Source organism: Eucyclogobius newberryi, unplaced genomic scaffold, assembly GCF_026437365.1.
Source record: "Eucyclogobius newberryi isolate DKJ021-1_F unplaced genomic scaffold, fEucNew1.0.hap1 SCAF_12, whole genome shotgun sequence".
NCBI lineage: Eukaryota > Metazoa > Chordata > Actinopteri > Gobiiformes > Gobiidae > Eucyclogobius > Eucyclogobius newberryi.
The window spans coordinates 30,344,787-30,370,385 of NW_027315746.1; the positions used below are offsets into that span (position 1 = coordinate 30,344,787).

General features: G+C 38.7%; 1 protein-coding gene across 9 annotated transcripts in view; it reads left to right on the plus strand.

Moving 5' to 3' along the window:
- Nucleotides 1-25,599, plus strand: part of pde4ca (phosphodiesterase 4C, cAMP-specific a) — a 119,775-nt gene that overhangs the window by 88,559 nt on the left and 5,617 nt on the right. For 5 of the 9 annotated variants that reach the window (XM_072441873.1, XM_072441875.1, XM_072441880.1 and 2 more), the window contains 9 exons: nucleotides 2,397-2,588; nucleotides 3,476-3,520; nucleotides 6,643-6,679; nucleotides 13,729-13,802; nucleotides 15,920-15,972; nucleotides 16,742-16,854; nucleotides 22,769-22,862; nucleotides 22,946-23,118; nucleotides 24,433-24,531. In XM_072441873.1, the coding sequence (XP_072297974.1) occupies nucleotides 2,397-2,588; nucleotides 3,476-3,520; nucleotides 6,643-6,679; nucleotides 13,729-13,802; nucleotides 15,920-15,972; nucleotides 16,742-16,854; nucleotides 22,769-22,862; nucleotides 22,946-23,118; nucleotides 24,433-24,531 (880 nt within the window). Of the gene's footprint in view, nucleotides 1-2,396; nucleotides 2,589-3,475; nucleotides 3,521-6,642; nucleotides 6,680-13,728; nucleotides 13,803-15,919; nucleotides 15,973-16,741; nucleotides 16,855-21,177; nucleotides 21,417-22,768; nucleotides 22,863-22,945; nucleotides 23,119-24,432; nucleotides 24,532-25,599 lie in introns of those variants that run through there. The other 4 variants (XM_072441874.1, XM_072441876.1, XM_072441881.1 and 1 more) reach the window with 2 other exon arrangements.

A 25,599-nucleotide genomic window follows, 5' to 3' on the forward strand; every position in this document is an offset into this window, starting at 1 on the left:
ATGTTTTGAATTGGGCTCACAGCCTGATACTGTTGATGTATACGTTCTATCTCATTTATTTTAATGAGGCAACAAGGTCATCATTTACCGTACTTTCCGCACTATAAGGCCTACTTAAAAGCCTTAAATTTCCTCAAAAAACGTCAGTGCGCTTTATTATCCAGTGTGCATAATATATGGATTATTTCTGGTTATGCTTACTGACCTCGAAGCAATTTTGTGTGGTACACGGTGTATAAAGCAGATTCGGGACACGAAAGACTCACGTCTAGAAGCACGTTTACAGTACTCATTAACCGGAACCGGGTCCCAACAACATGTATACAAAGCATTCTGGGAACAGTAGTCTACCGTGTCACACGGCACTCGCAACGCTCTGTCAAAATGAAGTCAGAGTTGTTGTGAATACACTCATTAACGTTTGAACAATGTTGATCTTGAACAATGTTGATCTGAATGAGTTGAACGTCTTTAATAAAGCTCAACTGACTGACTTATCCGATCTGTCTGTTTTGTTTCACTTAATGCGCTTTATAGTCCGGTGAGCCTTTTTGTGCGGAAAATACGGTTACATTTGGCAACAAGTATTATGACCCAATATAGCTAATAAAACATGAATGAATACTTTCCGGATGCCCTGTAGTAGTGGTAAATAGTTTTTGGTGTATTATTGTCCAGCCTAACTTTAGACTTAGAAAATGTTTATTACATACAACAAACACAAGAAATGGAACAAGACCAGAGAGGATACTTGAGATCAAAATGAACAAATTAAATAAAAAAGAAGCCCCTTATGATGACATCAAAAACAAGGTCGTTTACGTCGCCCAGATCGGCGTCACCGGGGCCCCATCCTGGAGCCAGGCCTGGGATGGGTGCTCGATGGGAGCGCCTGGTGGCCGGGTCTTACCCCACGGGGCCCGGCCGGGCACAGCCCGAAGGAGCGACGTGGGGCCGCCCTCCCGTGGGCCCACCACCCGCAGGAGGATCCATAAGGGGCCGGTGCAAAGAGATCTGGGCGGCAGTCGACGGCAGGGGCCTCGGCGACCAGATCTCCAGACACAGAGACTAACTCTGGGGACATGGAATGTCACCTCGCTGGGAGGGAAAGAGCCTGAGCTTGTGCGGGAGGTTGAGCGATATCGACTAGATATAGTCGGCCTCACCTCCACGCACAGTTTGGGCTCTGGAACCCATCTCCTCGAGAGGGGCTGGACGCTCCACTTCTCTGGTGTTGCACGCAGGGAGTACATATATTTTCCCATTCTTTGTCTGTCAAAACAAAATACCCTCTCTTTCGCATTTGCTTTTAATATATAAAGGGGCTGTCCAAATTATTAATGCATTTATATCAATTAGATTTCATTCCCCTTGAAAGTTTGGATTTATATGTCTTAATAACGACATCAGAAGGTTATAATGACTGTTGTTGCTTTGCTTAATTTCTTGATTGTAATAATTCCTTATTTGTTAATATCTATAAAAGTCCTCCAAGCCGAAGGATTCCTTCAACATATCAAAGCTTTTTATTTGATTTTCTTTTTACAATCTGGATCTGGTAAACATGTTTTATACCTTTTGTTATCCAGACCTTAAATCTCAGGTCGTTGCTATTTGGTACAAAACACTGATCGAAAGCCAACCAGTTTAGATTTGAACATCTTTGTTTAGTTTATATGACCCATTTTTCATCTGCCAGTAAGGTACAGGAACCCACAACATTACACTCAATGTTTTCCCATTGGGTCACACCAGTATTTTTTTCCATTTGTGTTTTCCATTTCTGATGTTGGCTACATTGTCAGTCAAGTTTTGTTCCCACAGAGAGAAGTACCCAAACTCAGTTGATTCTCTTTTAATGTCACTACAGCCGTCAGTTTTTGTCTCCACTGTAATGTCTGATAAATGTTCATGCAGATTTTCTGACGTACTTTGAGTTATCTTCAACTACAATTCATTCATTGTCTACCGCTTGTTCCATTTAAGGGCCGCGAGTGACATTGGGCCTAAGGCACGGTGCACCCTGGACAGCTCATAGACACACCATTCCCTCTCACACTCATTTACTTGGGGAAATTTACATTTGCCAATTTGCCTAATACATGCATGTCTTTGGAACCAGGAGAGAACCCATGGTAACAGGGGGACTACATGCAGACTCCACCCAGGGAGATCATGTGATGTTGGTCTGGGAATCAAACCCATCATGTCCTTATTGGGAGGCATGAGGCAATGAGGCAAAAAAGCAAAGAAACACATTTTGTTAGTTGTGCTATCACTCAATTCCACTCAGTTGGAATGTTTAGAGGATTTTTTATAATAAAATAAACAGTGATGTCAGTGCATATTGAACAACTAGTCTCACATATATTCATGTGTGTTCTTGTGTGTTGTAGTTTCGATGTGGAGAATGGCCTCTCGGTGGGACGAAGCCCTCTGGATGCACAGGCCTCCCCCGGCTCAGGTCTGGTCATCCAGGCCAACTTCCCCCACAGCCAGCGCCGCGAGTCCTTCCTGTATCGCTCTGACTCGGAATTTGACCTGTCGCCCAAGGTCCCATCCAGGAACTCATCAGGGGCCAGCGACCTGTGAGTCCACCACTCCCACACACCCACATAAAATATGAGCACTTAAAGTCATATATATTATATTGTAGATCATAAACTGTTGGAAACTTTGGGCAGTTGCGGACTTTCTGGCTAAAAAACCTTATTACCAACTTTAGATTCAATTCATGGACTTAACTAGGACTAAATCAAGATTAAAGCAGGACTATTAGAAAGGTTTTTGGGGGCACTGATCTCATTCTCTTGTGTAGCCTAATTGAGATCACCTTCAGGCAGTAGTAGAAAGTAACAAAAGTAAAAGAACTTTACTTTTAAAAGTCTGTACTTCACATCAGTCAATTTTACAGTTTAGACTTTTTTACTTTTACGTCACTACATCTGAGAGTGTGAATCTACGACTGAAAAGTAAAGACTTAATCTCTGTAAGTTTTTTTTTTATATTGAGAGCATTGATGGCCTAATAAAACAGGACAATTCTTTATTATTATTTTTTAACAAGTACATTTGCTGCTTCTGTATCTGCACTTGTACTCGGATGACAAAATTGAGTACTTCTTTCACCACTGAATCCAGGTCACTTAAACACATTAGACAGTCCTAGTTGGCACATTTTTGGAAAAAAAAAATAATATATAAATATATACAGTACACTCACAAACATATTTACAGTGGGCTGTAGTTAGCTGTGGCACACAATATTTTTTACATGAGCATCTTCCCCAGTGATTTTATGTTAAAATTATATTTTGAGTGTGTATTTTTGAAATGTATTTTAGCCAGTTCAGCCAATATTTGCCAATGTTAATTGAGAACAGTGTAGCAAAGCATAGGGACGTGCATAATAAATGTTATTGCTCCCTTTCTAAATTACGGTTAAAATATCAATTAGTTATTATGTGTTTTTGAAGGGAGGAAAGCTTGAAGCACTGGGAAGTCAACTGGTTGTCATCTCGGTGAGAAGTATAGTAGTTCTAGAACCCACTGATACTGTCCCTAAGTATCCTGCCCCATCCCAAGCTGCACCCTCACTCCCCAAACGTGATGTGTGTTTGCTGTGTCCACTGGAGCGCGGGCAGGGTCAGCGGGGGTCACTGTTCTTCCCCTTAAAGCTTTGACTACACTGTACTAGGAACTTGCATTGTTGAAAGTGCTGTGTGGAGTGGTTTCAAGAACATAGGGAGATTGTGGCACAGATTGACAACTCACCAGAGGCACATACTGTCAGACGAAATTGCCTGCTTGTCTGTTTGAGTGTTTTCTTGTTGGGATGGGACAAGATCTTGCGAAATCAAATTAACATGAGGTTGTGCACAAAAGTGTAGAACGATCTCATAATATTTATTTCCCTGTCTTTACATTTGGCACCGGCCTAAAATAGTTAAGGGCTGGGAAGTTGTGTGTTTTGAGCAGCTATAGTAGTAGTTAAAAGTGTTGCTAATTCTGCTAATTCTGACAGAGAAAACGTAAAACTCTTTCCCAGTTTTTTGTTTCATAGACAGCGGATTAGTATTGATATAGGTAATTGGTCCTAAAAGATTGAAAAAAATAATATTGTGTCTTGTCTTGTGAGAATTATGTCACATCCCACCCTTGTTTTATTCTCTAAACCACTGTTAAATGTATGTACATTTCTAATATGGATTCCACAATATTTAAATTTAGACTGGGCTGCATCATGGACAGACCAAATTGGACTTTTTGTGATGTGAATGAAATTATTATTATTTCTTTGGACATGGTGTTTAATATAAAGAATACCAGCAGACAGTAACTTTACAGACTGCATATAAACCACCAAAGCATGTGTTGTGTTTTTGTAAATGAAAAGAATGTTAGACATACGTTGATTTGCCTGTAAATTGTGGTAAGCAACCTGCACCCTGAGCCCCCTTAGAGCCCTCACAGTGTGCATGATGAGACAAACTGACCTAATACAACCCAGTTACCTGTCTGCTCCTGTCAGCCCTTCCTGCACCTCCGCCTCTCCTCCAGAACAGCTGGACACTGCATGAGCTGCCCTGTCCTCAAAGCAGAATAGACTGCTACTATTGTGTCGTCATAGGTTACATGTTTTTGTTTTATTGATGATCAAATTGCTGATTGTAAACAATTATTAATCCCACATCTGGAAAAAAATATTTAAATCTATAGTGTTTCTAAATTAAAGCAGTTCTATGTAACATTTGTTGTGGGCGTCCGCCATCTGTTTGTCTTCCTGAAGTTATTGCTTTGCACAGAAAGCTCCACAGTATGGCATTAAACTTCCCTGTCTTGCATTTGTTCATATAAGATTTTTTTTTTTTTTTATTATCAACAAATGCATTGAAAAACAAACATTATTTATTATGCACTTTACATTTTAACCCAACTCTCAAAGTGCTACAGAGCAAAGCAGAATAACAAAAATAGCAAACACATCAACACATCAACAACATAAACGAGGAGGTCTACTGGTCACCATATGTCTATAGTATATACTGTATATGTGTGTCAGAACCACAAATCAGAAATCTCAATTTAAAAGTAATTAGTTTCTAGATCATGCTAATTGTTATCTAAAATAAAACAGCAACAGTGGTACCAGCCAACTCTCTTTATTATAATAATAAGGGAATTTTAATTTAATGGGTTTCAGTCACGTGACATATTTGTTGTCACTGCTATCTTGAAGACATCCCTGCATGCTGTTGCCTCTCTACTGTTAGTGATAGTCGTGAAAAACAGCGAATAAAATTGAAAATGAAAAGGGTTGATACTTCAAGAAGACGTTATGGGCTTTGATCCTGATCTAGAGTGGCCAGTCGCTGACACCACATCTGTGCTCTTGAAGTTGGTAGGGCAATCAGATCCAGCTGCTTCAAGTGAATACTGCCATTGTGTCCTTAGCTTGTCAGGGAGGTCTAGTGTTACCGACTAGGTATAGTCAACCTCAGAGAGAGCGTGTGCGAGAGAGGTTGTTGGACGCCACTTCTCTGGCGTTGCTCCCGGAGAGAGGCTCAACCGACACATGTTGAAGTTGTTCCTGGGAGGGGTTCTGGACAGTGCACTGACCGGGGACTCCATTGCTCCGTTGTTCTACTGGGGGTCTTCAATGCCCACATGGGCAATGACAGTGACTTCTCCCAAAACCCGGCAGACTGGGGAGACTCATTAGTGAAGTGTTCTAACGCACAAATTTGTACTTAAGGCCTTCTTATGAAGATTTTTGGCATTCACAAAATTTGTTCTTAACTGAAAATAATCTTCTAGAAGAACAAATCCAGAGTCAGGAGCACTCTTACTACTATTAATATTTTAACAAATTATTTTATATAAAAATAATAGTGAATACTAAAACTATGCTATATAGAGCATAATAGTTGTCGCTGCTTTTAAGTGTGTCAGCGACTCGTCGCTGTAGCAAAGGACCAAAGCCCATAAATTGTGTCTTCTTAAAGTATCAACCCTTTTCATTTAAAATGTTATGCGCTATTTTTCATGACTAACATAACTATATAGGCACCAATGACTGAAACCCATGGATCTTCCCAAACTAGCTTGATGGCAAGTGGTCGATAGCATTAGCTAATGGACACAGCGTGTCTTCTTTGTACGTCTACGGTGCCACCGTCTTGTCTCCAAGGAGGTAGAAACATGCTGCCGAAACATGTCAGGTAAATGAGCTATAGCTTGTGTAACACGGTATTATTTGAAGAAAAGTGAAATATAAATATAAGCTTAATGCCAAACTGTCGAACATTCCAGGCAAAGTAGTTTGTCAAGGAGAAAAATTCAAGTGTCGGACCCTCCACCAGAAAAGTGACATCATAAATCTACAAAAATATGCTGAATAAGAATAATAGACTAAGTATCAGGTAGCCAATACAATTACACACACTCTACTCAAACAGTCTAATATGTAAATACACTAAACTACTGGTAGTCGAAATTCAATTGAAAATACATTTTCAACATTATTATTATTATTATTATTATTATTATTATTATTATTATTATTATTATTATTATTATTATTATTATTATTATTATTATTATTGATAAGAACAACTATTGATGACACTGTTCTGTGTTGCAGACATACAGAAGACATGATTGTCACACCATTTGCACAGGTAAGTCTCTTCTAACATACAGGGGTTACCAAACTACCCCAAATAGACAAAGACAGAGTACATTATACATAAACCTTAACAGAAGAGATACATCGTTGTAGCTCTGAAGTTCTAATTCCCCCTTGGTGCTATAATGACCAGTCCATCCTAAAAAATATGTAACCTTATTCACAATCAGTCCTTTCTACAGCATAAAATAATCTTTCACATATTTGCATCATCGCCACCACAGACATTGTTGATTCATTTCTCCCTGTGGCCCTCAGAGGCAACTGTTGTTGTGATTTTGGGCCTTACAAAAATAAATTGATTTGATTTGATTTGAATCCTTTCCAGAAGTAATATCCGATACAACTAATTTTTGATTCGATGACAAGTAATACTATGGCAAATATTGCGATATCGATTCGATACTGATACCAATAGGTTTTGTACTAAAATGCATTGAAACTCAACTATGAACAATTTTATGTTATATAATTTTTTTCTTTCAACCTTTTTTTTGAGAATTGTTTAATATAGATATTTTTGTATCAATACGTTTTGCACATTATGGGAGCAAATTTATTTTGAGAGGAGCCAGAGAAAATGTGTGATAGTTTGTAGACGTGATCAGTTGAGCTCAGAGTTTCCAAATGTTGTCGTGCAAGATCAAATTAACGTCTGTAATTATTTTAAATTGCAAAACATTTAATAACAAAATATATATATATATATATATTTATTTGATTAGTTTTTTTCACGTTTGACCAAATTTACATTGAAATAATAGTACAATTTACATGTAGGTGCACGGAAATAAATAACAAACAAAGGACCATAATTGATAGTTGTTTTTGCTGTTGTAAAACTCTATACTATTTTTAGACTTCTATTGCATATCATCTTCATACGCTGCCGATGTTTTTAAATAAATGAGCAGAAAGATGACGTGAGCAGATTTGGGAACAGCATGGTTGTCCTCGGACTTGTCTTCCTCTCTGTGCCCAGTCCTCTCTGCTGGAGTGGTTGACGTCAGGCTCTAGTCCCTGTGTGAGCCCTGTGTGAGTGAGCCCTGGGGCTTTGAAGTCTGTGGGCTTAGTAAGGCTTAGCTCCAAATGGCAACCCAAAAAACACCCAAACACGAGATGAATGAAGCACACTGTAAAACTAAGATAAGCCACATATGTGACAAATAAATGGTGCACATAATTAGCAGTGTGTAGGGTAAGTGTTACGAGCGCCACCAACTTGACCAGTTTGGATTGAATGACAGAATATAATTTTGTGCAGTTGATACACATTTGCAGTTAAACAGAGAGGCCTACTTTTTTTTCTTTATCATTTGAAAACTAACACTAGAACATGTGTCGCTGTTCTCTCGCTCCAACTCGAGTTATCACACGAGCAGCTCAGGGGTACAGCTGGAGCAACTCCACATATATTCTACGAGACACAAGGAGCCAAATGGTCTTAAATTGATGAAATTTAATTTAGAAACAGTGAAAAAGAGCAAATAAACGGGACATGCGTCTTGCTATTGAGCCGATGGCACGACACCCACAAAACCAAAGGTTCTTAAAAATGTTTTTATAAATGTAACAGAAAGCCTCAGTGTAGATGTCCTTCTACACAGACATTGTCTGACTCCCTCGCCACCACAGACATTGTCTGACTTCATCGCCACCACAGACATTGTTGATTAATTTCTCCCTGTGGCCCTCAGAGGCAACTGTTGTTGTGATTTTGGGCCTTACAAAAATAAATTGATTTGATTCTGACAAATAGTTTGCAGCCTTTAAAAAACCTGTCAGATAATGATTAGATTTTAATGCCACATTTTTCAAATTTACCACATTTATCGCATAATGCTACTTTAAGTAAAAACAAATCAAAAATACAAATTTGGTTTCTTTTTAAAAAAAATGGCTTTTAATTATTTTTATTTTTTTCAATTTTTGAAATATAAACAAACACAAAATAAAGAACATGGTCAGAGAACATTACCAAAACATATATGAATAAATTATTAATAATGTGTCAAAAACAGTCTTCAGTGCCTTGTTAATTTCTGTCCAATATTATATATTACTTAATATTATATATTACTTATTATTATTATAATAACAGGACAGTCCCAAAACACGTTATAGTGGTTTGCCTCTTGGCTCCCACAGTCTCTCTAAAAGTTAACAGTTGACATGGTGTTATGAATAAACATTTTTCCAGAAAATTTCCCTTCAGGTATGTGATTTTGAGGGCCTCCACTGGACTGTACGGATATATTTAGTGCAGTAGCTGTCCAGATTAGCAATGCACTGATACCATGTATATACGATTCCCCTTGAAAGTTCTGATTTATTAGCCTTGATTTAAAAAAAGTCTTTTTCTTGGTTATAATAACTCCTTATTTGTAAATATATATAAATGTCCTGTTTTTTTCCAAGCCAAAGACTTCTTTCAGCATATCAAAGCTTTTATTTTGATTATCTTTTACAATCTGGTGAAAAAATTATATATTTTGTTAGTCACACCTTGAAGCGCAGGTCAGTACTATTTGGTACAAAACCTTGGTCATAAGCCAACCAATTTTAGATTTTAACATCTGTGTTTAGTGTGTAATTGTGATTAAATCCTAAATCCTTGCTTTTGTAAAGCCTGCACAGGAACCCCCGGCATGAGATTACTCTCAATATTTTTCAATTGAGCTTCATATTCTGATCACACATGTACAGCAACGCTCTGACTTTAGCTGAAATAAAGTAATTTTACCAAGGTTTAAGGTTCAAGGTTTTTTGCCTTGCTATAGAAATCTTGAGATTAATTTAATCCACTCATCAAGCACCCGGTTGCAGATAGTATTTTTCCTCCTCCTTTCAATTAAACTTTAGTATGGGATCTGAATCTATTTTTTAAGGTCTTTCTTTATAGTGGAGAAAAAAGGGGTATCGTTTTTCTCTAAGATTGTTGACAATTCTTTGTGGAAGACTACACAATAATATATTTAAGGAATGCTGTTTGCAATTTAAATGGGTCGGTTTTTCTAAAGGACAGAAAGGGTCGCTCGTAAGAGAGAATTTCAGTTTTTTGTACATTCAGTTTGTATCCAGACAATGGACCAATATCATGAAGGAATATTCACATTAGGTATGTACATTTCTGGTTTGGTCAACAATAGTCCCATCAACTGAGACACTAAACATTTTAATAATAAGGAATTTTATATATACAGAAGTGCCACAAAACAAATACAAAGAAAAACAACAAACAACACATTACAATTTTAAAATTAGCTGTAAGCATTTCTAAAAATGTAGGTCTTTTATCCTTTACATAAAACATCCACCTTCTGTGGAGCCCTGAGGTGGTCTGGGAGGGCGTTCCACAAACGGGGAGCAGCAGCCTCAAAGGCGCTGTCTCCCATGGTCTTGAGCCATGTCCTCGCTGAGGTGTGTAGTATGAGCAGTTCTGTGAGGTAAGTGGGAGCCTCACAGTGCAGACAGTGGTGGGTGTGCAGAAGGGCCTTGTATGAGGATGGGGGTGATGTTCATGTTTCTGTACCGCGCCACTATTTTTATTATTAAGTCATCTATTTGAAAAATGCTCATCACTTTAAATAATTAAACCCAGTTAACGGAATCAAAAGCTTTCTTTGTGTCTAGACGTATTATTACAGCTTTGTTTTGTTGCTTTTGTATGTGGGTCATTATGCGTAACGACGCCTTATGTTATCTTGCGTTTGTCGTTTCTTAATAAATCCTGTCTGATTATTGTGAATTAGATTTGGGAGTATTTGTCAACAGTATTCTTTTGGACATAATTGAGGTTCATATACGATAGTTTCCGTGCAGAATTTAGATTTAGGTTTATATGAGGTACAGTCAAGTCGGGGTGCACGGTGGCAAAGGCGGTTAGCGCTCTTGCCTTCCAAGAAGGAGATCATGGGTTCGATTTTTCCGGACCAGACCAACATCACATGATCTCTCTGGGTGGAGTATGCATGTCCTTCCATGTGTTACCGTGGGTTCTCTCCGGGTTCTCCGGTTTCCTCCCACCGTCTAAAGACATGCATGTGTTAGGCAAAATTGGTGACTCTAAATTGGCCCTAGTGAATGAATGTGAGCGTGAACTGTCTGTAATGTCTATGTCTCTGTGTTGGCCCTGCGACGAGTTGGCCAGGGTGTACCCCGCCTAAGGCCCGAAGTCACTGGGATAGGCTCCATTCACCTGCGACCCCGAAAGGGAACAAGCGGTTGAAAATGGATGGATGGATGGACAGTCAAGTCGATCCTTCCCTTCTTTAGGTATTAAGGATCTGATGGCTTCCTTCCAACTCGGAGGGATTTGAGTTTTTTAACGGCCCAGTTAAATGTTGATAAAATCAGAGGAGTAAATGTGTCTGTTAGAGTTTTACATCACTCTGAGGTGAACCAGTCTCTCCTCGCCATTTATTGTTTTTTAGTCTTTTAATTGCACTTTGAATTTCAGTAGATAGTATTTCAGCACCTATTTTTTTGTTTTGCTCTTCGGTCATGGCAGATAAATTGAGTATTTTTAAAATGTCTTTCTTGTTTCCTGATATTTTGGTGAAAAGTTTTCTGTAGAATTATTTAAATAATGATTGCATTTGTTCTTGTTTGGTTAAAATGACGTTATTCTGCCTCTTATTTTAAAGACTGGTGTCTCTGCCTGTTGTTTTCTTTTTTAAGATTTTGTTCCTGCAAAGTCGGAATTCGAACTCACGACACTGCGGCCGGCTGTACTTGGAGCCTGGCATACAGTGCTGTGCCTTAACCACTCGACCCCCAGGCAGCACCTCTGTCTGTTGTTTTCTAAGCTTCAAAGCTAATTTAAAAATTTTGAACCGCTTTCATAATATCTTCGTTTTCTTTATTCCATTTTGTTCACCTTCTTATAAAAGGAATCTCTCAAGCTGCTGGATATGTTGTACATAAATATAATGCTGTAACCCACTTATTTTCAGTCAAATCAATCTTTCTGGGAAGAAAATCCTGGTACGTTTATACGCCAAAACCCACAAATAAAAATTACCCTAAAAATAGTCATTAGAGTCCAAAACTGCAGAGTCTCAGCTTCACAAAGGCTCCAGCCAATTGTTTGTGCTCCAAAGGGTTCAGGAACAGCTTCAGTTTGAATTAGGGGTAATTTTTTCAGGCGTTTTTGGTTCACTTCATTGTCGGGTTGCTTATTGAATGGCATTGTATAGTGGTAAACTGTCAACATAAAAAACTAATAAATCTCAGTCAAGCACCTTTACTTTGCTCGTTTATTATAATTATGTTACTTTGTTCAGGAACGCAAAGGGATTGTCGGCTAACGATATACATGCGTTTGCACATCCGGGAACTTGTACAGTTGCAACTGAGTCCGCCATTTTGAAAGGGGCACAACAGCACGTCTACTACATACGATATCCAGGATATATGAAGCTAAAATGCCCAAAACCTGCATTCTGTAAGGATATTGCTCTGTTGACAAACCAAGGAATGATAGCTTTGTCGTGTACCTTAGTTTGCCATTATCGTCTAAAGAATCAAAGTATTCGTAGCTCATTATGCCATAGAAAAGGATTCAGTCCTGGTGGTTTATATCACGTGCCCCTTTCAAAATGGCCGCAATAGGGAAGTCCCGGATGTATGACGTCACCTCGAACGCATTTGTCATATGGTGGCCCACTACCAAAATCTTGTTTAGGACCACCAAATGTCAAGAACCGGCTCTGCAATAACCCGCTGAGGTCTGTTTTCCAAATTATATCCAAAAGATGCATTTGACATACAAGGGAACACCCACTAATGAAGGGATTCTTAACGTTTTTGACCTCAAGGCCCTACCTTTCCGGGAGAAAGAAACCTGGGGCCCAAGTACATATTAAATGTATTATATTTTACTGGTTTTGCGGCCCTTCTTTGCTCCCCGGCCCTATGGTTAAGAATCACTGCACTAACAGACCTCTGTGGCTTATCAATCCATTCATTTTAATTTTAGTAGTGCTCCATTACCCATTGTCCAACAACTACAAGAAAAGACACTGACTTTAGGAGTTATATTGTTCCAAATACAGACACAAACACATGAAGAAGGATAAAGTGACAACCCAAATTTATATGAATATCCCAGAATGCTAACAAAACCTGCAGGCTAAATACCTCAGCGATACTTACAGTTTTAACGAGCTTAACTGTCTGGGTTGTATATAAACACTCACCTCACATAAAGACCGTGCTCTTGAAAGCTTTGAGGGCCTGTCCGGTGTGCAGAGGGCTTGTGGACAATGAAGCTTAACTGTTGGATGTAAATTTCCACTGAAGTTTGTTGTGGCAAGTTGTCGCTGTTTTAAAGTGTTGTCAGTAATTTGCAGATATATATCAGGATCAAAGCCCATAACTTCTGTCTTCAATTGTATGGGCTGCTTTTCATGTCTATCTAACAGCGTAGAGGCAACAACGTCTTCAAAATGACAACACCAACAAATAAATCACGTGACTGAATCCTATGGAAAGAGAGAACGTCGCCATAGTAACCTATAGTAACCAGTTCCAACAGCCAAACTAATTGGGGAGTTGAACTTTTTAATCATAATTTTGTAATAAATACTTAGGAAAGAAAGTATTTTTCTCCATAGAAAAGATCAGTGCCGTGTTTTAGGGTGAATATTAATTTTCATAATTCAGAAAACCAATGTACTGACGGAGATAGACAGGTGGTGTTCTCTTCGTTATTAGGACCACAAATATTACATTACCATATGTTAATTCAAACACTTAAAAATCTATGAATTGATTATGAATGATTTTCAGCCTATATTATAACTCAATGGTTTTCACTTGGGCCAGACCGATATTGACCGATACGAGTCCGATATAACAGCCGATATACAGTATATTGATCGGGCCTACAGCACACCCCGCTCCCCCTTGTGAAGCGTTGTGACTATATCATCACATATGCTATTCCTCACACATAAACTGTTTAAGTCTTTCCTCATCTAAAATATTCTGACAATACAAACTCATTCACAATTCTCAGTGTATTTTTTTTTTTTTCAGGTCCTGGCCAGTCTGAGAACAGTCCGGAATAACTTTTCCGTCATCACCGGACAGCAAGACCGCACAGCCAGCAAGTAGGGCTCATACAACGGTCACTAACAGAAAATAAACACTATGGAGGATTTTGTATATCAAAATTAAACGATTAAAAGCACAATTTATTTATTATACATGTCATTAATTAATTAAAATTACACGATAAATGAATTAAATGTGCAAATGTGTAAATTACATGAGTTAATTTACAAAGGATGAATTAAATATGCAATTAATTAATTAAATACATGTAGAAATGATTAATTTAATGCACAATGAATCATTAAATGGTCAATCAACTAATTAAATGTGTCAATAAAGAATGTACTGAAATATTTAAAGCTTAACATTAATAAGATCTATTTAATGAATTCATAATTCCATGGTGTTGGTGCAACCACTTAAAGAATTTGTCAGGCTCACTCGTCAAACTCAGAGGGCAGGACTCAGGCTGCTTTGGTCAAGTCCATTTTTCGGAGCTAAATCCATAACACAGGAGCTTAGTAGCTAAACGCTCTACCTCCAACTGTGCTTCTAGAGACTCTTGGCACCACCAGAGGTCCAGCATTTAGAGAGTAACGTGCTCTGTTTGGATGATATGGTACTGTAGCATCTTTGAGGTAGGATGAAGCCATGTCACTTATGGCTTTATAAGTCAGGAGGAGAATTTTTTATTTGATTGGAAACTCAACAGGGAGCCTGTGAAGAGTTTACCGGCGTAATATGCTCTCTTCTTTTAGTTCATGGTTGTAATCTTGCTGCTGCGTTTTGAACCAGTTGAAAGCTTTTTATAGAGCTTTTGTACACGTTGCACACACAAAGTTACAGTAGTCTAATGTAACAAATGCATAGGTACATTTTTCAGCATCACTTTCAGACAAGATTTTTCTGTTTTACAGGATTTAATTATATGCACTTTGAATGAGAGCTCTTGGTCAAATAAGACTCAAAGTATTGAATTGAACCAAGTACTGAACCCTGCGGCACACCATAGGTTTCTTTAGAACAAACTGGTTCCTATCCAATAAATAGGATTCAAACCAGCTGAGGGCTGTCCCTCTGATGCCTACACTATTCTAATCTCTGCTGTAGAATGTTGTGGTCGATGGTGTCAGACGCGGCACTAAGGTCCAACAGAACCAGGATTGAGACCAGTCCAATGTCAGCAGCTAATAACTAATTTGTGAGCTACAACTCTTTCAAGGAATTTAGAGACAAAGGGAAGACCACCACCTACTCATTGCCCCCCGCTGAAGACAGGATCAGGATTACTCTTTGTCAAAAGTGGATTTATGACTGCATGTTTGTTTACGAGGAAATGGACTTGTGCATCATGGCTGCTCCTGTCTTCAGCGGGGGGCAATGAGTTGGTGGTCAAGTGTCCGGGTTTAGTCCAGGTTTAGAGACTAATCCATTGTGGGAGTCATACGCTTTTTTTTACAGTTGTTTACACTGGCTTACATGCCATAGTAATATGGCATGTCACTGTCCTCTCGCACCAGACAATGTTTGGTGCTACTGCTTGAACAGTGCCCCAGGTTATTGTCACATTACAATGTATACAGCAGACAAAATAAAATACCTAATAGCCTATCATTATCTGTGCTGTTTAATAGGCCAAAAACAAAAAGAAAGCAGGCTTAAAGGATCAAATAAACTAAACACAGCAGCGTGTTCTGCTCTGACACCAGGAAGTGACATGCTTGCGAGGCACATGCTACGCGCCTTTAGGGTCATCCACAATTTTCTTTTTTTAAACAACAGTGATACAGTTCTACAGTTTTCCTGCTAATATAAGCAACATCATAGTAACAGCTGTGGCCCCTCTGTAGAGACTTGACCACTGCAGGCAACTGTTAGTTTGAGTTTGACGAGTGAGTCTGACAGATTTCTTAAATGGTTGCACCAACACCATGAGATTATTCATTATTTTAATATATTTTTTAATGTTAAGCTTGAAATGTTTCTTCAATTTATTCATTGACAAATTGAATCAATTAATTGATCATTTAATATTTTTTGTGTCATTTTATTTAATTGATGACATATTAATGAACTGTGCATTTAATCATAACATCTTGGCACATAAAATCCTCCATCAAACACATGAAGCTGAGATGCATGAATAATACTGGCTTTGTTTTTGTGTGGACAGGACCAGATCCTCAGGGATCAACCCGCCGTCCTTATGCAAGACCAGCCTTGCAGGTCAGCACTCTGTGTGGAGTTTGCATGTTCTCCCTGTGTCTGTGTAGGTTTCCCCTACCACTAAACACATGTACAATAGGCTCCGACTCTCTGGGGACAGGACTCCCCTGAAAAAGAGCTGCTACACCATTCCTGATTAAATAAAGGTCAATAAAATGTTGGTCTCATACTTGGTAAACTTTAGGTGAGCTTTGCCTTAATGAATGTGAATGTGTGTAATTGTGATGACTAGCAATAAGATTTAATAAGTGACTAAAAATAGGTACACAATTGTAAATCTATATATTCAATTAAATTCAGCTTATTTTTGTAACACCCAAAATCACAACAGCAGTTGCCTAAAGAGCGACAGTGAGGAAATTAGCAAATTAATTGCAGCTCGACTAGGGCGCCAGAACCCCTCAGGAGGAGAGAGGGTGTTTAATCTAGCAATATATGTGTTGCAATAAAACGCACATCATGTTGAAGCCTGAACAGCTTCTCCCGGTAAAAATCTATAAATTAGCCGTACCATTGTATAGGCCGCAGGGTTCAAAGCATGGGGGAAAAGTAGCGGCTTAAAGTTTGAAAATTACGCTAGTTGTACATTTTGTGTTTTGGTTTTAGAACCAACTATCCAAATTGAAATCGAAATGAGCTTCTTACTTTGAGTTGCCAGATCCTATGTCTAAAGCCTAGACAATAAACCAAAAGGGTTCTCTGTGACGTGAAAATACGTTGTTATAATGCTTTAGCTGATCAGTATGTTCTCTGTTCTTGCCCTGTCCAGAGGAGCCTCACCAGCAGCTGGCCATAGAGACACTGGACGAGCTGGACTGGTGCCTGGAGCAGCTGGAGACGCTGAAGACGAGGCACTCCGTCAGCGAGATGGCCTCCACAAAGGTATGGCCAAAACCAAAGTGTTCCCACACCAGTGCCCACGCTACAGGCTGCTTTTAGCTCCCCGTCCTCGCACTAGTGTGAAAACAAGGACTAAATAATCAGCGTGGTTAAATCTATGGCTCTTTTTCCTACAAGGAATAAGACGGATTCTGAGTTTGTAAATCAAGGAATAAATTGTAGGTATAGAGGTTGAAGTGATATACAAAACAGAACCATAATTCACTTTGGAGAAGTAGTTTAGAGCTGCATGTTAATAATACACGTTAATTCTAGAGCAACTTTGAAGGTCTGGAAAAAAAGCTATTTACCTTATTCCACCTCGCTCACATTTAATTCTAGTAGTGGTAGAGTTGTCACAATACAAAACTGTCAAATTAAATTTCGATACTCAGGAATAAACTCTATTCTTAATATGGATTTTGATACAACAATGAAACCACAACGGAAATAAACTGACATTTTATATATTCTCCATATATTATTTTATAATAGTAAATAGATGTTCAGCCATTCTTTTAGCATTGGAATTGTCCAGGTAATAAACTGTTTGGTATGTTTGCAGTGAAGGTAACGGAGCTACAGGTGCTACAGGTTCGACACATCAGAAAGAAATTAGCCGCTTTCACTTCATCACAAATATAGTTTTTATTCACAGCCAGCAGTCAATGAGTTCATTCTGAATTGTTTTGAACGTACCTTCGAACACTGAAGTCTGTAGATACATTTTTAAAAAGTAAACACGGAAAACAAGGCATCATTATTTTACATATTTAAACTAATATTAATATATCATAATTCTGAACAAATCATATTGTTTTAGACCAAAAATGTTCTAATACCATTTGACATAATTAGCTGATTGACAGGAGGGACGTCGCCTCATCGCCCTTAATGGATCAGCCGCCACTGCAATTACTCACAGTTTAATTGTTATGTAATTTGGTTACAAATATAATTATAGGCCCATTTAGGTTCATTCAACAGGTAACCCTCGACCAAGTCCATGCTCATAAAATAGGGTTCAGCCCTAAAAAAGTTGGTGACCCTGATCTAGATCATTCTAAAACTGTTCAAGAAAGGTCATATTTTTTTATATCAACACTTGCTCAAATTAGTGTCTAGTTTCGGTATGGCTTTAGTATTTATCAATATCTGACCTGTACTTCCATTGTGGTTTGCACTTTCAGTTAAGTGTGAATCTTATGGAGAATCAGAGATAAGTCTTTATTTTTATAACGCTGTTATAAAAATGTTATAATAAATTTACCAGCGAGACTTTTATAGGTTTATTTTACACAAATCAACCCGGTTTCTCTGGGCAACTTAAAAACGGCTTTGTAGTCCGTACAATTTATTTCCTGTGGGGATTGGCAGTTCTATATAAAATCATACAGCTGGAATATTAAGATCACAGTATATCGCTCTCGTAAGAACAAAAAACAAAACAAATCTATCGTTAAAAGAATTATCTAAGAAAGTACCTCAAATTTAATTTGAGGTACTTTCTTATCTGTTTTTGTCACATTTATTTATTTTTGTCATTCAGAAAGGTACATTTTGTAAAACTAGCTGTTTGGTCTCAGTAATCATGAATAATTGTTAAAGGTGGTATGGACGATTTTTTTCAGCAATTTTTTTTTATCATATTTCCTCGTGGCGTGGATAAATCATTTGTCCTGCCACGTATCAATCATCAACCGCTCACCTGCAGCTGCGTCAGGCTCGTCCCCACGTTTCCGCGTGCCTAAGCGCATGGATCTATCATAATATAGTTCCCTCAGTGTACGGGGCAAAATGAAGATGGAGAAAGACAGTTCGAGCTAACGCAGAAGTGGACAGAAATCTACGGGAGACGAGCGATGCGATGCGCTCTGTTGCGCTAATAAACAAACGCACGTGTGTGTTGTATCAGTCCGCACGGGGGTGCGCATGCGCACTTCCGCCTGCGTTCTCAAATCGCCGAAAAATCGTCCATACCGCCTTTAAGTTATGTTGTTTTTCCTCTATAATCTAAATTTAATATTGTGACATCTCAATTTGCAAATTCATTATTTTCTGGATTTTATTATTATTTTATAAATCAGGTCAGTGCATGTTAAAGAACATACATGATCTACATGCTGTAAACATGCCAGATTGTAGCCATTGGCTAATTTTCATTTGTTGTCCTCTCAAACACTTTTACTCATGCAGCAGCATAAATTGTTGCTCTGGAGGCAAGGTGGGTGAAGTGTCTTGCCCAAGGTCACAATGACAATATGTATTACCACCCACTGGGGCACTTGGCATTCCAGTGGACTCCAATCTAAGTCCTAACAAGGCCCATTCCTGCATAGCTTCAGAGATCTGATGATATCGGGCATTGACAAGTTGGTATGGCCATTTTCCACCGTAATATCAGAAGTCATAAAGTCAGTTGACAATTATAGTAGACTTCTAAACATAACAGTGATTTACGGTTAAATGTATGTATGTTGAATGTTGAACTACACCTTTACCGCCCATTCATTCATGCACTGAACCCATCTCTATTCATATAAAGGCCACTGCTACAGAAATGCACAGCATGAATGAAACAAATGAGAACACATGGATAAACTTCTACCCCTCACCCCCAGCTTCATCACCGAGCGCTATAACAACCAGCCTGCCCACTCACAGTACACGTGCCTGCTGCCATACTACAGACGCCGCCCTGATAATGGCAGTACAGTACTGCCCGGATACTACGCACATAACGGTACATGCTTCAACAAGACATCCCCCCACTCACAATTTATCACGATTCTTAAAATGATGAAAATGTTCGTGTCATTGTAACAAAAAAGGTGAAATAAGAATTATGAATTGGCTCGAGTAATGGAATGGAATTCCATGGAATGCGAGGAGCCATTGTTCTCACCTGGTTTCTTATTATTAGGCCCGAGCCGAAGGACGAGAATCGTCCCGGCGAGGGACTTATTAATATTGTATCCGGGGGCTGGAAAAACGCAAAAATCGAGTAGTAAATAAATGCTAGTGAGTGGTATTGAGAGGTTTTGTGAAAACATATTGAAAATACGGCTCAGTAGCGCCACCTCAAAAATCGATTAACATGGGGCCAATGGGCCAATGGTAAAAATATGACTCTCACTCCAAAAAATTGTTCATGTAAGGAAATGTAAAAAACAATATCATGACCCCGCCCTAAGTCAAACAGGAAGTCGGCCATATTGGATCAAACACGGCACTGCCAAAAGTGCACCTTTTGTACTTTTGGCATTTTCTCCTACAGTTTTCTTAAAAAACACTTCAAAGTTGAATTGGGAAGGCGGTCGCGCGGGTGGTGAGAGCCATCATCGCCGCTAGCGCAACTTTAATTGTAATTGTTATTGTAAATAATATTATGTAAATTGCAAATTGCACAACTGTAGCCTAATTGCATTTATGTCATTTGTTTTTATTGCATAGAGGGTATAACAAAGACTCACTCTTATATTTCAGTTCAATTTAAGCTACATCTTCAAATTAGGTGAACTGCCTGATGCATTTAGCCTATGCTTATCATATTCCACGTGTGAGCTTCTTTACTGCATCTTTACATGCTGTTGACCGTCTGCTATGTCCATGTACATGATCCGTCCTAATGCAGTTCTCTGTGTCTGAAACTTGACTTGTTTGCCCCTGTATTCCTCATACAAGGGCAACACAACATCAACATTCCCTTTATTTTTAAAATTATATATCTAGGACACAAACCTCCAACGATGGAAATAGTAGATGGATACCTGTAGTATGTACCTCTGGCTGCAGTAGCAAAAGTTCCGAAATGAAAAGAAAGACCTCAAATTACATTGCAAATAAACATTGTAAGAGTACTACTACACTCAAGATGAATACATGATTTCATTCATTCTATTTGCCTGTCCTCCTCTATCAGCATCACCCTGAGATCCTGCCGGTTTGAGTTCACTCTCATCGTGTCATTCATAGTAACTGTAGACATATTTATAGCCGCAGTACATCGTACATCATGTGCTTCTTTATTTTTAGCGCGTTGAATGACCCCCTCCTCCTTCTCTCTTTTCTCCTCTCCCCCACCACCCTTTCCCCCACATTCTCTCACTCCCCACACTCTCTTTCTCTCCATCTTTTCCTTCATTACATCTTCAAACCTCGGTGCACATGGCTTGCCTCACATCATTCACGAGGCTCCTCCCCCTTCGTGCCGCTCCTGTCCAATTGGCGCGCCCGGAGTCCCCCTTGCTCGTGCCGCAGCCGGCTGCCACCATTGGCTGCTATTCTTAGACATTTTGGGAAAGGGGGCGGGGAGTAGCGTATACCACGTTCTGCCAGTGTTTACACATATTCGTGAATGAGCGAGGTGGGACAGTCTTCTGCTCTTCCAGTTTTGTCTTCCATTGCAGATTCTCCATTTAAAATTTCAGCTTTTTTGCCACCACCTTTCTTCTCTTTTTCGAAACCCGCAATGTGGCTTTTCTTGTTGTGATTCCAATGCTCGACCGTGCGCTGCGATGCCAGAAGTGAGGCGTTTTATCCCCATGTCTCGGATGGTCATTCAGGTAAAGTTGGCCAGTGGCTGAAACGAGCTAAACATGCGATAATCACATTTGTGCAGTGAGTAATCTAATCGTGTCCAAACGGAATGGCTTGTTAGTGCAATCAGAAGCGCCATTTCTTTGACTCTCATTGAGGATTTACACACAAGCTGAGCAGTTACTGGGGCAACGGAGCTGCTGTGAGAAGGGACAGTACAGGGGGAGATGTCTAAAGGAATTGATCAGTACTGCAAGGTTTTATTTACAATATATTGGTGGATGGAGTGGATGGAGAAGACTGGCGAGTCGGATGGTGGAGGCTGATTTGTGGTCAGATAGTAGCACTTGGTAATGTGTGGGGCAAACTGTTTGGCTGTGCTTGTTTCACAGTGTTCTGTCACTCACTTCAGGCTACAGGAGCAGATGTGTAATGAGAACATGGACATTCATTCACACCTGACCACAAAAACTCAGAATTCAATTTATTTTTGTTTCCGGTTGTTCTCTACTCTCTATATTGCAATTTAACTTTTTAGATGTTAAGAAATAGGATAGGTATAGGGTTTTTGAATATGCATAATTTTCCAGAAGGATGTAATTTGCTCCAATGTTGACTACTCACTGCTGACTACTATATCCGTCAGAGGATTCTAAACATATAGTTTAAGGTGCACTTTGTAACTTTTCTGGTTGAGGGTCCGCCACCAGGGTTGCCTGGAATGTTCTAGGGTGTTAGAGGTGGGCAATATATGTAAGCTTAAATAATATTGTAAATGCAAAATTTGATTATTGAGTATATTGTTTATAGTAAAAACAATTAGATGGTAAAAGAAGAGCTAATTTGTAATTCAACTTAAACATAAATTAATATGTTTAAAATTATGTAATACTGTCTGAAAATCCCTATCAGGATAGTCACTTATTTATAAAATCGAATGTGGAATTCTTCCTAAAAGTGCAGATAAAACAACACAAACTTCCACAATCTCGGTCTCTGAGCTCAGATTGTTTTCTGTTTCATCTCTGAAAGCCCAGTCACACAAAGTTCAGAATTTGTGAACCGGACTTGCCTATTTCTTTGTCAAGTTGTACTTTTACAGATCATAAACTTATGTTGAAAGTTGCTTACACAAAATGTTTGTTCGTATGCACGCTTTATAAATAAGACCCCAGATCTGTGGTGTGGCAAGTCTTCTCACTGAAATAATATATTATTTTGACTGTATTATTATATTAGAAAACAATAACATCTCCATGTAGGCAAGCAGGAAGCAGATCCCGCTAGCCAAAAAAATTACATAGTGCATCTTTAACTCCTAATTTAGAATGTAATCTAAATGTGTTTTAATCTTGTACTTTTCTGTCTGTGGTTACAGTTCAAGAGGATGCTGAATCGAGAGCTGACTCAGCTGTCAGAGACCAGCCGTTCGGGTAACCAAGTGTCTGAGTTCATCTCTAGCACATTCCTCGGTATGAACAATCACCACTTATTTCTGAATATGTTTTAATACATCTTAACTCTTGTAAATATTATGTGTTTCTCTGCCCTACAGAAAAGCAACATGACATGGACATCATGTCTCCTCCGGCCAAAGAGAAGGACAAGAAGAAGAGGCTCATGTCCCAAATCAGTGGAGTGAAGAAGGCCACGCTAAGCCCCAGCGTCGCCCCCTCCACCATCCCACGCTTTGGGGTCACACCCTGCCAGGAGGGTCTGCTGGCTAAGGTAACATGGATTTAATAATAACAACAAGAAGAACATAGTACTCAATATTCATTGAAAAATATAATTATTTAATTATGTAATTCTTTAGGTCAAAGAGTAGGAATGGGAAATATGGACAAAAAAATCTTATCTCAATTGTTTTTGCATTATCTCAACAATAACAATATTTTAACAATGCATCACATGCAATGTGCTAAAATGTATCTGTAAATGTTTTGCTCAAGTTCATGTATCGCACAAAACGGGACTGGACCATAAAATTAAGCAGAATATTGCGCAAATATCATTTGAGAGATTACACTTAAAGGCGGTATGGACGATTTTTCGGCGATTTGAGAACGCAGGCGGAAGTGCGCATGCGCACTCCCCTGTGCGGACTGATACAACACACACGTGCGTTTGTTTATTAGCGCAACGGAGCGCATCGCATCGCTCGTCTCCCGTAGATTTCTGTCCACTTCTGCGTCAGCTCGAACTGTCTTTCTCCGTCTTCATTTTGCCCCGTACACTGAGGGAACTATATTATGATAGATCCATGCGCTTAGGCACGCAGAAACCCACGTTTCTGCGTGCCTAAGCCTGACACGGCTCCAGGTGAGCGATAGGTGCGTTTTATGATTGATACATGGCAGGACAAATGATTTATCCACGCCACAAGGAAATATGATAAAAAAAAATTGCTGAAAAAAATCGTCCATATCACCTTTTAACTTTTTCTGCTAATTTTATTTCCAGCTTCTTTTGCCATAATTTTTTATTGTTCAATTCTAATTTAATATTTCAACAACAACAAAAAACCCTATTGCGATATTATCAGATTTTGATACATCTCTCACCCATACATGGAGATGTAGTTTTACCTAGAATGTTCCACAGAATGGCATACATCTTTACCATCTCCATGGAGACAAGTAGGTTAAAACACCTATCATTGAATAAATGAAATATGGATACATTTAATATCATACTGTAGAACATTCCAGGCAAAACAATAATATTTTCATGAGATGAGCAGGTGACCCGGAAGTTAAATAGTGCACCTTTTAAATGTGTTTTTGTTACCTGAACTTCAGCTTTGTTTGTTTGATTCAGTTATATAAGAAATTGTAAAGTACTATATAATTGTACCAAATCAGATGCTTTTGAAGGGATTTCCTTATCTTTGTGTGTCAGAATGTTTTCTTCAGCTTTATATTTCAACCTTCTCGGGACAGGCCTAGCATTAGTATGTGTACAGAGTTAACTCAATAGTAGGGTTTTATGTGCTCTCTGGGCTCTGAGGAGATGAATGTGTATGTGTTTGTGCGTAAACAGAAGCTGGAGGACATAAACAGATGGGGCATAGACATCTTTAAAGTCTCTGAGTACTCTGGATCTCGCCCGCTCACAGTCGCCATGTACACCATTTTCCAGGTAACAACACCACTACATCTACACACAAGAAACGAAAATATAAAAAACAACAACAACAAAAAACACATGAAAACCAAGTAAAAATAACACATGGGTTTAATTTCACCTGAAGCTAAAGACATTCAACTTTATTTTGCTTTAGTTTCAGTTTTTACCGATAGACACATTAAAATATGATGCCAGCATGTTCAATATTCCAGAATGGAGGTGACTGGAGGTTAAATGACAACACATTTTTTAAATGAACTGACATAAAATCTAAATGCTAATAATTTGAAGTCTTTACAACCAAAAATGGGCAACAATTTTGAATGTCCAGGTTAGAAATGTCAATTAGTTTGCTTTTCTATTACAAAAGATGAAAAAGCAAAGCAAATCTATTTTCATATCTCAAAATCCTGCATTACCTTTCTGTATATAAAATAAAAACCTATTGAGGGCGCAACATTTCTGTGCCTGTTTGTTCAACAAACCCTGAAAGTCAGGGTTTTGCCTTCATAAAAAAGTATCTTTCATAATCTTCTTTTAAATAAACAAATAAAATAATTCAATGAATAAATGAACAAATGTCTTTAAACCAGGCTCCATCTGAGTGGTTTTCATTTATCATATAATTTCGCTAAATGATAAAGAGATATTCTGATATTAAAGAGAAATCACATTATGTTCCATTTGCCTCTATTCTGAAATGTTAAATGTATATGTTTTAAGGGAGTGTCTGCAGAGCTGCGGCGCGCGGCGGAGAAAAGCCATGTTATTTTTGTGCCGGCCGCGAGCCGCGGCTCCTGGAACTGCGCCGCTATTTGACCGCGTTTTAGCGCCGTTTTAGACCACGCCGGGTTAAGGTTTGGGTTAAGGTTAGGGTTAGGGTTAGGGTTAGCCCTGAGGCTATAACGGGCTATAAGGGAAATAAGTCCCTGAAACTCCAGCCACGGCCTTGTTTTAAAAGGTCTATTAAACATCTGAATCTTTAAATGTACTCCCTCTTAATAATGAAAAGCCACATGAACCCATTATATATCTAGGATTGTACACATGTACTACAATACTTAATATTATCCTGAAACA